We start from the raw sequence: 13,448 nt of genomic DNA on the forward strand, positions 1-13,448 counted from the left end.
AGGTCCTTCTTCTACGTTCTGACCACACTCTACAACACTTGCTATTTTGTGCCATCACCTATGATATTCACATATGGCTTGGTAGAAACAGTATCATTTATCTCCTTTGGCTCCCTGGATTCTACCTCCCTTTCCATCATATAATGTGTACTCAGTCCACAAACTTTGAATTGTAACTTGCATATGTCTGTTTTCATTAGCCTGTGAGCTCCTCAAAGGCAAGGACTAGCTTATTCATCTTTGTTTGTCCCACTTCTATACTAAACACAGTCAGTGGGAATTTTTCAGAAGGGGTGGGGGGTGGGGCTTAAACTCAATTCTCCAGAGCTTGACATGAACACGTATACCACAGACATTTCTTGGAAAGGAAAAAGTAGGTAAGTCAGTAGTATTTGGGGGCAAGGGGATGAGCACTGATTTGAAGTGAAGTAGTCCAAGAAGGTGACAGCAGAAGGAAGACTTAATGTACATCCTTGTATCCTTCCTCCCTGAGTAGTCAGCAAACAAGAGATGCTTCTAAGAAAAGGGACACTAATCATGGGTGAGAGGTAAATGTCGTCATATTGTCCAATGGACCCACTTCAGTAACGTTGAGATTAAAAACCAGAGGACATTACCCACAAAGGTTGTTTCTGGACTGATTTCTCTTGCTTTAGCCAAATTATACTTTGATCTATGGTGCACATCTTATCTTTCCTTTGCATCTGCATGGCTTCCATGAAGTCACATTAATATCTAGACTGGATTCTCTGGGTATGCTCAGAATGCATTCAACAATGCAAGGAATGAGCTACAATTCTCCAACCAAATGCATTTCTGCTCTATTGAAGATCTCCAATTTTAATGAAACACTTTTGCATTTACGGAGATCTGATTACTTTTGTTTCCACACAACATCAGTCTCTAACAGAAATGCAAATATAAATATACGATAGGCCACACTGTCTAGCAGCTATGCTAATGACAATATATTTGAAATATATCTTAACAAAGCAAATATGAAATAGCAGTGAGGCATATGCTGTTTTCTACTGAATTCTGAAATCTGGTGCGTATTTTATATTTAGTTTACATCTCAAATCAGACTAACTACATTTCAAGTCCTTACCAGACACATGTGGATAGTGACTTTTGGACAGTGTTAGAGCTAATACATCAGGGTGATACAGTTTAAAGTTTGTTCTGTGTAATACTAATTTTGTGGAATGCTTGAATTTTATTAATTTTAATATAGAAAATGTTTCCACATTTCAAATATTTCTACACTCAGATGCACCGTCCAGTCAACTAAAGTGGCAATGTTTTTCTTATTCATTTATAAATCGACAAACTCAAAAGCCAAACTCAGTGTTGTCAAGCTGATTCTGACTCACAGCAACTCTGTGTAGAGTTTTCCAGACTAAATCTTTATGGGAGCAGAAAGCCTCATCTTTCTCCTGTGTAGAGACTGGAGGATTGTGGTTCACAGTCCAATGCTTATTCCATAGTGCCACCAGTGATCCTAAAAATAATGATGCTGCTGTGACTGTTGTTGTTCTTGTTAAATGCTGTTGAATCGGTTCCGACTCATAGTGACCCTGCATAGGGTTTCTGAGGAGGAGCTGGTGGGTTTAAATCGCCAACCTTGTGGTTCACAGTTCAGTGCTGATCCTACAGCATTAACTGCCTTCAAGTTGGTTCCGACTCACAGCAATGCTGCACAGGGTTTCCAAGGAGTGGCTGGTGGGTGTGAACCACTGACCTATACTTGTGGTGTAACCCTGTTTGGAAAAAAGACTTATCTATTCTATACTAATTAATAAGTCCAGTGCTTATTCTACAATGCCACACCAAGATTCCAAATAACAAGAGTCTTGGTGTGGCGCTGGAGGATAAGCAATGGAAGGCAAGGTTGGTTTGAACCACAAGGTTGGTGGTTCAGACTCACCAGCCGACCTTGTGGTAGAAATGAGTTGGAACCGACTTGACAGAACTTCACAACAACTACAACAAATGGTGCTTTATAATGCAGTGCATGGACTCTAACACACACACACACAAAAAAAAGAAAAAATAGTTAACAGGAAAAATGTTTTAGAAAAGCTAAGTAGCTTTCTTTCCTATAAGAGATCTCAGAGTTTTTAGTTTAATATTTTAAAACAGTATTTTAGTGTGTCTTCTCAGTGAGGGTTTCCACAGTAATTTAGGTTCTCATTCAACATAAATTCTTCAGTGACATTAGTTACATTTTTCACAATGCATGAATATTCTCATCATTTTCATTCTGGTGGTTCTTTTACTATTCATCTAATTTCCCTTCCCCCTTACATGCTCATCTTTGTTTTAAAGTAACTGTTGACTGTCCAGAGCTTTTAATTTATTTTGTTGTTAGTTGCTACCAACTGGCTCTAACGCTGATGCTTTTAGGTATAATATAACAAAATGGAGCACAGTTCTGCACCATCATATCTGTGAGACCACGGTGAAGTATGTTTCTACGATGTTGGCGATTATACCACTGTGTTTCCAGTAGGGACACTCATGGTGAACAGTTTTCAGAAGAGCTTTCAGATTAAGACAGACCAGAAAGAAAGGCCTGGTGATAGAATTCCAAAAATTAGCCAAAGAAAAGTCTATGAACACAACAGAGCTTTTAATATGAACTGTTAATCTCCAAAAGAAAGCTGTAACATACAGTTCCCACCTGAAAAAAGGATCCACAGAACGTTTTTCTATCTGAGCACCTACTGATCCCTTATGGAAAACTATGTTATACTGAACACAATAGTTCCTCACCATGCACCGTAGGTGATGGACTTCTTGTAGGCTGAAGAAAGGGGTCACTGGATACACCAGATGTGTTCAGAAAAGAACCCAGCAAATCTTGGCCTGATGGTTTTGAAGGTGCTCCAAATGGATCAAAGGAGGCGCCTAGAAAACAAAAGGAAAAATGTATTCTATTAGCCTTTGAGTTTATTCACTCAATAAGTATTGAAGAATAGTCACTATTGCCAAGGCCTATGCTAAACAGTTTGCAAAAACTTAATATTAAGGTGTTCAAGCATCCTCCCTATAGTCCTGATCTTGTTCCATTGGACTTTCACCTGTTTGGTCCCCTGAAAGCAACCCTTCAAGGATGAAGATTCACTTTTGATGGAGAAGTGAAGACAGCTGAGCATTCGTGGCTTGGAGTTCAGCCTGAAACATTTTTAAATAAGGGAATACGAAAGCTTATTAACAGAAAGACAAAGTATACTGAAAAGCAAGGAGATTATGTCAAAAATTGATGTATTTGTCTTTTTTCAAAGTTGATTAAAATAAATTCTATAGCCAGAGTAAGGATAATTTTTTACTCATCCTAGTATGTGTATATAGACTCCTGATGTGGTACTGTAGGATCAGCACTGAACTTCAAACTACAAGGTCAGCAGTTCAAACCCACCAGCTATTATTCCTTGAAAACCATATACAGGGCCACGATGAGTCAAACTGACTCAACAGAACTTAACAAGAACAACAATATATGTGTGTGTTGGAATCCTAAACTTACTTGTGGTAAGTTTGGAATAGACATATCTATTTTATACCAACTAATCAAGCTACCACCACTTGTCTGTCAGTTTTATTATACTGTGGTGGCTTGCGAGTTGCTGTGATTCTGGAAGCTATGCCACCGGTATTTTAAATATCAACAGGGACACCACGGTGGACAGGTTTCAGATGAGCTTCCAGACAAAGATAGACTAGGAAGAAGGAGAGATGAGCTACTTCCAAATATTTTGACACTGAAAACATTATGAATAGCAGAGAAACACTGTCATATCAAGTGCCAGAAAATGAGCCCCTCAGGTTGGAAGGCATTCAAAATGCGACTGAGGACGAGCTGCCTCCCCAAAGTGGAGTTGACTGGGATGATGCGAGTGGAGTGACGCCAGTGGGAATAAGGCCATTGGGACCTTCATTTGCTGATGGGGCACAACTCAAAATGAAGAGAAACAGCTGTAAACACCCATTAATAATCGGAATGTGAAATGTACAAAGTATGAATCTAGGAAAATTGGAAATTGTCAAAAATGAAGTGGAAGGCAAAAGGCAAAACCATCAATATCTTAGGCCTTGGTGAGCTGAAATAGATTGGTATAGGTCATTCTGAATCTGACAACCACATGGTTTACTATGCTGGGAATGACAAATTAAAGAGGAATTGTGTTACATTCATTGTCAAAAAGAACATATCAAGACCTGTCATGAGGTACAACACTGTGATAGGATAATATCCATGAGCCTACAGGGAAAACCAATGAATATCACTATATTCAAATTTACACACTAACCACTAAAGCCAGTGAAGATGAAATACAAGAATTCTACCAACTTCTTCAATCTGAAATTGATCAAACATGCACTCAAGATAAATTGATAATCATTGGTGACTAGAATGCAAAGGTTGGAAACAAAGAGGAAGGATCACTAGTTGGAAAATATGGTCTTGATGATAGAAATGATGCTGGATAGAGTTCTGCAAAACCAATGATTAGTTCATCTCAAATACTTTTTATAAACAGCATTAAGAGACAATTATACACATGGACCTCACCAGATGGGATACACAGAAATGAAATTGACTACATCTGTGGAAAGAGACAGTGGAATAGCTCCATATCATCAGTCAAAACAAGGCCAGACACAGACTGTGAAACAGACCATCAATTGCTTACATGAAAATTCAAACTGAAGCTGAAGAAAATGAAAACAAGTCACCAAGAGCCAAAATATGACCTTGAATATATCCCACCTGAATTTAGAGATCATCTGAAGAACAGATTTAATATATTAAACACTAAAGATTGAAGACCAGGAGAGTTGTGGGATGACATCAAGAACATCATACAGGAAGAAAGCAAAAAGTCATTAAGAAGACAAGAAAGAAGGAAAAGGTAAAAATGGATGTCAGAAGAGACGATGAAAGTTGCTCTCCAGCACAGAGATGCTAAAGCAAATGGAAAAAATGAGGAGGTACAAGATCTGAACAGAAAATTTCAAAGGTCAGCTCGAGAAGTCAAAGTGAAATATTACAATGAAATGTGCAAAGATCTGGAGTTAGAAAACCAAAAGGGAAGAATACACTCAGCATTTCTCAAGCTGAAAGAACTACAGAAAACATTCAAGCCTCAACTTTTGTTATTGAAGGATTCTCTGGGCAAATTATTGAATGATGTAGAAAGCATCAAAAGAAGATGGAAGGAATATACAGAGTCACTGTATCAAAAGGAAATGGTCGATGTTCAATCATTTCAAGAGGTAGCATATGATCAAGAGCCAATGATGTTGAAGGAAGAAGTCCAAGGTGTATTGAAGGAATTGGCAAAGAACAAGGCACCAGGAATTGATGGAATAAAAATTGAAACCTTTCAAGAAAGTGAGGCGGCACTGGAGAACTCACTCATCTCTGCCAAGAAATTTGGAAGACAACTATCTGGCCAACTGATTGGAAGAGATCCGTATTTGTGCTCATTCCAAAGAGAGGTGACCCAATGGAATGCGGAAATCATCGGAAAATCTCTTTGAGATCCCATGTGAGTAAAGTTTGACTAAAGGTAATGCAGAAATGACTGCAAGCATACTGACAGAGAACTTCCAGAGATTCAAGCCAGATTCAGAATAAGGCATGAATGAGGAATATCATCGCTGACATCAGATGATCTTGGCTGAAAGCAGAGAATGCCAGAAATATGTTTACCTGTGCTTTACTGACTATGCAAAGGTCTTCGATTGTGTGCCTCATGACTAGCTATGGACAACATTGTGAAGTATGAGTATTCTAGAATACTTAATTGTTCTCATGAGGAACCTGTACATAAACCAAGTGGTAGTTGTTCAAACAGAACCTGGGAACACTGAATGGTTTAAAATTAGGAAAGGTGTGCGAGAAGGTTGTATTCTTTCACCATACTTACTCAACCTATATGCTGAACAAATAATCCGAGAAGCTGGGTTATATGAAGAAAAACATGGCATCAGGATTGGAAGACGAGTCATTAACAAACTGCGATATGCAGATGATACAACCTTGCTTGCTGAAAGCGAAGAGGACTTAAAATACTTACTGATGAAGATCAAAGACCATAGCCTTCTGTATGGATTGCATTTCAATGTAAAGAAAATGAAAATCCTCACCACTGGACCAATAAACAACATTCTTAATCAATGGAGAAAAGATTGAATCTGTCAAATACTTTATTTTTTTGGATAAACCATCAACACTCACAGAAGCAGCAGCCAAGAAATCAAACAGTGTATTGCATTAGGCAAATCTGCTGCACAAGATCTTTTTAAAATGTTGAAGAGCAAAGATGTCAGCTTGAGGACGCAGGTACGCCCGACCCTAGCCATGGTATTTTCAATAACCTAATATGCATTCAAAAGTTGGACAGTGAATAAGGAAGATCTCCTTGGAGGCCAGGATGGGCACACTTCATCTCTCATACTGCAGACATACTATCAGGAGGGACCAGTCACTGGAGAATGATATCATGTATGGTAAGGTGGTAGGTCAGAGCAGAAGAGGAAGACCCTCAACGAGATGTGTTGGCAAAGTGGCAGCATCAATGGCCTCAAGCATTGCAACAATAGTGAGGTTGGCCCAGGACCGGACAGTGTTTCGTTCTGTTGTGCATAAGGTTGCTATGAGTTGGTGCCAACTTGATGGCACCTAACAACAACAACAACAATTCATGCTAAGTAGGACAGGTTTAAATCTAATTACTTCTCAGTCTGAAAAAGAGCAGAATAGACACAAAGTCACATATAAACACAGGGCAAGAAAACTGCCACATAAGGACTATCTACAAGAAAATAATATCACCAAAAACCACAGACAAACACCGGAAATTTGGAGAAAGGCACATAGAACCTGGGCCAGCCACTGATATGGCCTTTTACCCTCTAGAAGAGTAAGAAAATAAATTATTGTTCCTTACAACCGCACACTTGTGGTATTTCTTTTACTTCAGAATTAAGTTATGAAGATTCTAGTTGTGTAAATATACATTATTAATTTAATTCCAAGCCTCCATTTCCTTAAATATTAACTGGAAATAATCATGGCACATACGTATTGATATTTTATGAGAACTGAATCCATATTTAGTGTTAATTTCCATATTTGGCAAATAGTCAGAGCTCCATAAATGTTAACTGTTAGTTGTTATTATTAGTAATAATTTATCTTTCTACATTCCTAAGAAGAATTAACTAAAGCAGCTCAGGCATTGATGTTCTAAAAAAAAAAAGTAAGGGTGAGGAGCTCAAATACTCACTTTAGCACTGTGCTTTCAAAATGGACAATAATTCTATTTCCTCTTGTGTTCATCATTTAAATGAAAATTTAGACTTTTGAAGATTTTCTGTAGAAACTGGAAAAATTTAGTATAGGGAAGTTCAGTTCTACCTGCTTGACCCAAAAGTTATCATTGCAAACTGAAAGACACGGTACTGCATGAGAAAAAAATTACCTTCTCCCACTCTTAGGGTTGGCGATGCGGAGGCGGAGGCAGCAGACCGGCGTGGTGTCGACTGGGTAGATGTAGGTCCACTTGGATGAAACACATTGTCCATCCCTGACTGTGCCGCCTGTGTAGGACCAGCCATGCCTGTACCCCCAAACAGGTCACTCAGCAGTTCAGAATTGGTGGGAGGAGCCGCCGGGGGAGAGAAGGTCTTACTCACTGCAGACCCCTCTAGGCCCAGAAGGTCCACGTCTTCAGGGGGTGGAGGTGCAGCTGCCTCCTGTGGTTTTTTGCTGGACTTCTTGGTGCCATGATGTTTGTCACCATCGGCATTGCCATGTGGACTAGAAAGGGTCAGAAGTTCATCATCCGACTGCTCACTTTCCTGATTCACTAGGGCAGCGTGGTCCTCCTCACAGAACGACTTCTCTGATTTCTGATCTAAAGAAAGCCAATATGCCAACAGATGGTTAGTTACAACCATAGTGTTGTTTACTTTTGTTATATTATATGCATATAACCCTAGTAAGAGAAAAGGATTCATCCCTGAGTCCTGGTGTGCTGCTGTAGGATAAGCACTGGACTGCTAATTGAAAGGTCAGTGGTTCAAACCCACCAGTCACTCTTCAGAAACTCCGTATAGGGTTTAGACCTGACTTATAGCACATAACAACAACAACTGAGCAAGTGAGACTTTAAGACCCTTGCTTTTGGTGAAACTGCTATATTTCAAATGTCACTGGACTGTCAAATTACATTCAATTTTGTTAAGCACCTGAGAGGCAGTGTAGCATAGTGGTGAGGACCAGGAACTCTGAAGCCAGCTGTCCCGGGTTTGAGTCCCAGATCTGCTGTTTATGACTCAGCACACTGGTTATGTTACTTTACTTGTGACTTGGTATCCTCCTCAGTTAAATGGGGGATAATAAACACTACTGAACTCACAGGGCTGAATTGTTGTAAGAATTGCATAAGATGATATATATAAATGCTCAGATAAATCATAAATAGTACTGAAATAACATTGCTGTTAATACTATTTTCCAGGCACTAAGGTAGATGCTTTGAGAAGGGGAAATTTTACTAAAGCATTAGCTCCTAGTCCTTTACTAATACCTCTCATTGTCTTTTACTTCTCCATGTGGCCTGCAGCCGACAGCAAGAACTTTCTCCCACTTCTGTCAAGAGCAGAAGTGAACCACATGTCTAATAAGTAAACAGAGAAAGTGGTTCTGCTTAGAATGGTACTTACACCAACTTGAAGGAAGGTATTTTCACCAAAAAATGGGCAGCAGGAAAGAGGCCTTGTCTGGGCAGAAAATAAGGAGGATGGAGAAATGAGGAGGCATCTTTCCAGGCCCTTACTGAGGTAGCTCTTCCCATGGAGCTTTGCTACTTTTGTTCTAATGCTGGACAAATAGATCTACTTTCCAAATCAAACAGCGATACACAGCCTCCGCTATTCCAATTCTGAAATGAAAAAGCTATACATAGCGAAAGGCTTCCCAAGTTTGGTGCAAACTCATTTGGAAGAAAAACTGATTGGAATTGAGGTGACAATTCCACCTGTTTGTGAACATTTATCTCATTTGAATTATTGTTCACACATTTCACTGCAGAAATATTCATGTGTTTGATTATAGGGTGTTGTCTTAGTTGTCTATGAGGATGTTAAGTAGTTAAATATAAATATAGTGCCTTCCTAAACACATATGATTCTTAGCATTCTGGAAAAAGAGATGGTACATCTATGCAGAAAGATGTGAACCAAAGCACAACACAGAAAGAGAGGTGTAATTCAGGTCAAAGTAGCATTTTGTACTAGTCTAAGAGGTTTCTGGTATGGTGCTGTGGGTTAATGCAAGGTTGGTGGGTAATTGCAAGGTTGGCAGTTTAGGCTCACCAGCTGTTCCTCGGAAACCCTATACAGGGTCGCTATGGGACTCAACAGCCCAGAACAACAACAAGAGCTTCCAAGAAGTCGAAAGTGAAGAAATCTACACCAGTAATTAATATAATACCATTCATAAATCAAAGGCAGAAACAAAATGTGGTATACACATACAATGGTGTAGTACTCAGCCAAAAAGAGACATGTAGTTCTGATACATGCTACAGAAGAAATGAACCTTTAAAACACTATACCAGGTGAAATCAGTCAATCACAAAATGACAAACATTGTATGATCCCACTTATGTGAGATACCTAGAAAAAGCAAATGCCTAAAGGTCAAAGTTTATTAGTTGTTTCCAAGGGTGGAAAGGAGGGGGAAGGGGAAGCCATTGTTTAGAAAAAGCATTGAGTAGGTATTCATGGTGATGGAAAATTTGGCAACAGATATGGGTGATGGTTGTACAACAAGATTTTTGTAGTCGCTGTCACTTAATCATGTGTGTAAAAATGCTGCATTGGTGAAAGCCGTGCTCTCAGATTCTTACTACAATCATTTATTTTAACTGTGTATTGTGAATTGAGTGAAGGCTTACAGAGAAGACCATCAGTTTTACATTCAACAAATCAGACACTCTGTTTCATTTCCATGACTGCAATCCTAACAGGTGTCCCACGTCCCCCCTGTGGTTCTTATTCCTATCCACCCTCCTTCACTTCCCTTTTCAACTTAGTCCTTTGGCAAATGTTGCCCTTTTGATCTTGAATGGTTGTCCATTCCACGGTGAGCACAACTTACTAGTGTTGTTGTTACCCTTATATAGTTATCTACTGCTTGGTTGGAAACGGAGCCATGAGGCTGAGTTCTAGTCCAGATCTGAAGGGTGCTTATGGGACATAGTCTCGGGTTCCTCCAGTCTCTTTCTGACCCATAAGCCTGATCTTGATTTTTATAGTTTTGAGTTTTATTACACATTTCCTTCCACTCTATCTGGGACCTTTTAACGTGATCCCTTTCAGAGTATTTGATAGTGGCAGCCAGGCACCATATAATTTGTCAGGTCTCAGAGTCATGGTGACTGATGTCCACATGTGTCATTAGTTTACTGGACTAGTTGATTCCAAGCATCTTCAAATTGTTATCACTCTTCTTTCTTTTACACATGGAGATACCAATAGTTGCACCTTAAATGGTCACTCACCTGAGTAGAATATTGGACCTTGTCTTGTGGACGATGTTATGCCAGTTGGGCAATACGTCCCCTGAGACTATAGTCCTGTGTCCCCAGGCCCAGCAACTCATCGCCTTAAAGATATTTAATAATATATAAGAACATCTCATAATTTTGTCCCCTGCGTGGTGCTGAGGGTTAATGCACTGGGCTGCAAGGACAGTTTCAACTGGAAGGTCAGTAGTTCAAGATCACTAGCCTCTCCTTGGAAACCACATACCAGGTTTAAGTCAGAACTAATTCGATAGCACTAATCACAACAACAAATCCTCTACCACATTCATAGGTGTGTTTGCAGCAAAGGGAAATATCCCTGTGCAGATAAGTTGTTTTAAATGCATTAACAGTCAGAAAAAACCACTCTCTTAGTTGGCATGCCATAGGATTCATATGTATATTTTGTGTAGATATGTGAACCCTGTAATGTAAATACTTAAGACTTATTTGTCATGGAAAATTTGGGGAATGAAACTATATAGAAATTACATGAGTCTTTTTTCTTTTTAAAAATGATTGGCAATATTCACTCTTTAAATCTTATGATATCAACTCGATGGTACTTTAACAACTTAACAACAAATCTTATAATAATAAAAAATCTACTTTAAATTGCATATGTTCCTAAATTTCCAAAGTCAAAATAAATATTTAAGTGTTAAAAAAATTTAGAATGTGAGAAGTGTGTTTAAAAAAAGAAAGAAAGTAGGGAAGTACCCTGATTTGCAAAAGGATTGAGCAGGATCAGTGTGAGCTAAGAGGGAAACTGGATGGTTTCAAAGTGCTGGTTTGCTGTAGGTTACTTTGAAGGCTAACTATTTTGCACAAGAACCATAACTGAACAACATACCTTGCCAGCAGAGTGAGGAAAAGAAGCCACTTTGCCCAGCATGTCTGGGGTTCTCTGGAGGGATGTCGGCTTGAGTTTGTCCTGCAGGATAAAGGCCATGCAGCATCAATGAGACACAAGAAAGAAGTCAGAGTGATACATAAAACACAGAGGCCTCATCCTGGAAAGCAAAACCGTCAGGTGACACTTACCTCCTAAGGCCAGAGTGTCCTGCTGCTCTTGATGAGAAGAGAAGAGGATGCTGGGATTGATGTCTTTTGTGCAGTAATGTTCCCAGGGTGGGGTTAAGTCAATCACTTTGTCCTGGGGCTGCAGTTCTACATCCAGTGTCACCTGAAATAGCTGAGGATATTTTTCTGGTACATCACATGCATCCAACTCCGGTCTAAATAGGTAATTGAAAGAAGACGACCAGTAAAAAGCAATGGAACCAGTATGATGCTCAGCACAGGAGCCATCTTACACTGATGCTGAGACTAATTTTTAGGAAAGACTTACTAGCCAAATAAGTTACTTTACTTTTTTCAGCTTCAATTTTATCGTGTACAAAAAAAAAAAGAGGTGCGTGATACTGTCTACTCAAAGGATTTGCATAGTGTTAATACAGCCAGTAAACACTGGTATGGGGAGTTGTTATTGTTGTTAAGTGCCTTTGAGTCGGTCCTGACTCATAGCAACCCTTTAGGGTTTCTGAGGCTGTACATATTTGCAGAAACAGAAAGCCTTGCCTTTCTTCCACAGAGGCTGCTGGGCTCAAACTGCCAACCTTGTGATTTGCAGTCAAGAGCATATAGTGCTGAACCACCGCACTCCCTGGTACGGTGATAACGTAGTTAAAATGATGTAGCAAGTTCCCAATCATTGTCCTAAGCCACTGAATGTCTGTGTTAGCCCAGCCCAGCCACTCTACCGAGTTCCTGAGATCATACTATATAATACAGTAACAAAGGGGTAATGTCTAGGGCAGAAGGACTCTCCAGACCCTCTGCCAATACTGGCATCCATTCAGATGGGTCATTGCTCATACCATGTTGATTGCCATCTCTGCTGAAAATTAGAAAGAGATACACAAAGGCAAAGTTCAAAGTAGTGAATCTTTTCATTAAAAAGGTGCTGTATGAAACACCTCTTCTCTTATACCTTATAATGCAAATTTAGATCTTTCTATTTGAAATTCTTTGATCATTTCCTGGTGTGGTGCTCGAGGATCAGCACTGGACTGTGAACCAAAAGGTTGGTGGTTCAAACCCACCAGTTGCTAGTCGGAACTGACTTAATGGCACTTAACAATTTGAAATTCTTTGATCATCTGTACTTCATGAGACAAATCCTATTTAACTGAGGATTTAAAATGCAACCAGTCTCAAAGTGCTGTGGGCTACCATTAACAGTGCATCATCATAGGGTAACAGGGAAGGGTGCAGCACATCACTAAGGAGCTCTCAGACAATTGGCTCCCAGCATTTCACAATTGCAGTCACTGAGATGGGCTTTCAGCTAAAGCAGTACTTACTTAGTGAACTTTAAAACGGTTGTGTCCAATGGTATGAATCCAGTATGAAACTGAAGCTGGAATATCTGTGTATTGGTCACCTAAAAATACATGCAAAAGCACATTACAAAAAAGTAAATCTGATTCAAAAGATTATAATTTGGAGAGTCATGCTCCTTCACCTCTTTCTGTATCTAAATCTTGGTTTACTATGATTATTAATCTTCTCTCCTTAAGCCTCTGCTCTCCATGAACTCTGACTTAGCACGTCATTTCCTCTATTGTTAATGACCTATGTTTATACCTTTTCTGCCCTCTTAGGGCAACCACTGGCCAAAGCAAACTGCTTCAATCATAGTAGCTCATGTTGTTGTTAAGCGTCGTTGAGTCAGTTACTATTCATAGCAACTCTACATACAACAGAACAAAACACAGTCCAGCCCTGTGTCATCTTCACAATTGTTGCTTGTTCGGGTCCATTGTTGCAGCCACTGTGTCA

At 39.5% G+C, this 13,448-nt stretch overlaps 1 protein-coding gene across 4 annotated transcripts in view; it reads right to left on the reverse strand.

Annotated features, from left to right (window-relative positions):
* The window catches only part of DNAJC6 (DnaJ (Hsp40) homolog, subfamily C, member 6), a 231,906-nt gene that overhangs the window by 17,863 nt on the left and 200,595 nt on the right, over positions 1 to 13,448 (reverse strand). For all 4 annotated transcript variants that reach the window (XM_006862453.1, XM_006862454.1, XM_006862455.1 and 1 more), the window contains exons 9-13: positions 12,971 to 13,050; positions 11,649 to 11,842; positions 11,458 to 11,538; positions 7,494 to 7,928; positions 2,776 to 2,910 (exon numbers count right to left, since the gene is read on the reverse strand). In XM_006862453.1, coding sequence (XP_006862515.1) covers positions 2,776 to 2,910; positions 7,494 to 7,928; positions 11,458 to 11,538; positions 11,649 to 11,842; positions 12,971 to 13,050 — 925 coding nt within the window. The remainder of the gene's footprint in view (positions 1 to 2,775; positions 2,911 to 7,493; positions 7,929 to 11,457; positions 11,539 to 11,648; positions 11,843 to 12,970; positions 13,051 to 13,448) is intronic.

This window comes from Chrysochloris asiatica, unplaced genomic scaffold (assembly GCF_000296735.1).
Source record: "Chrysochloris asiatica unplaced genomic scaffold, ChrAsi1.0 scaffold00048, whole genome shotgun sequence".
NCBI classification, from domain to species: domain Eukaryota; kingdom Metazoa; phylum Chordata; class Mammalia; order Afrosoricida; family Chrysochloridae; genus Chrysochloris; species Chrysochloris asiatica.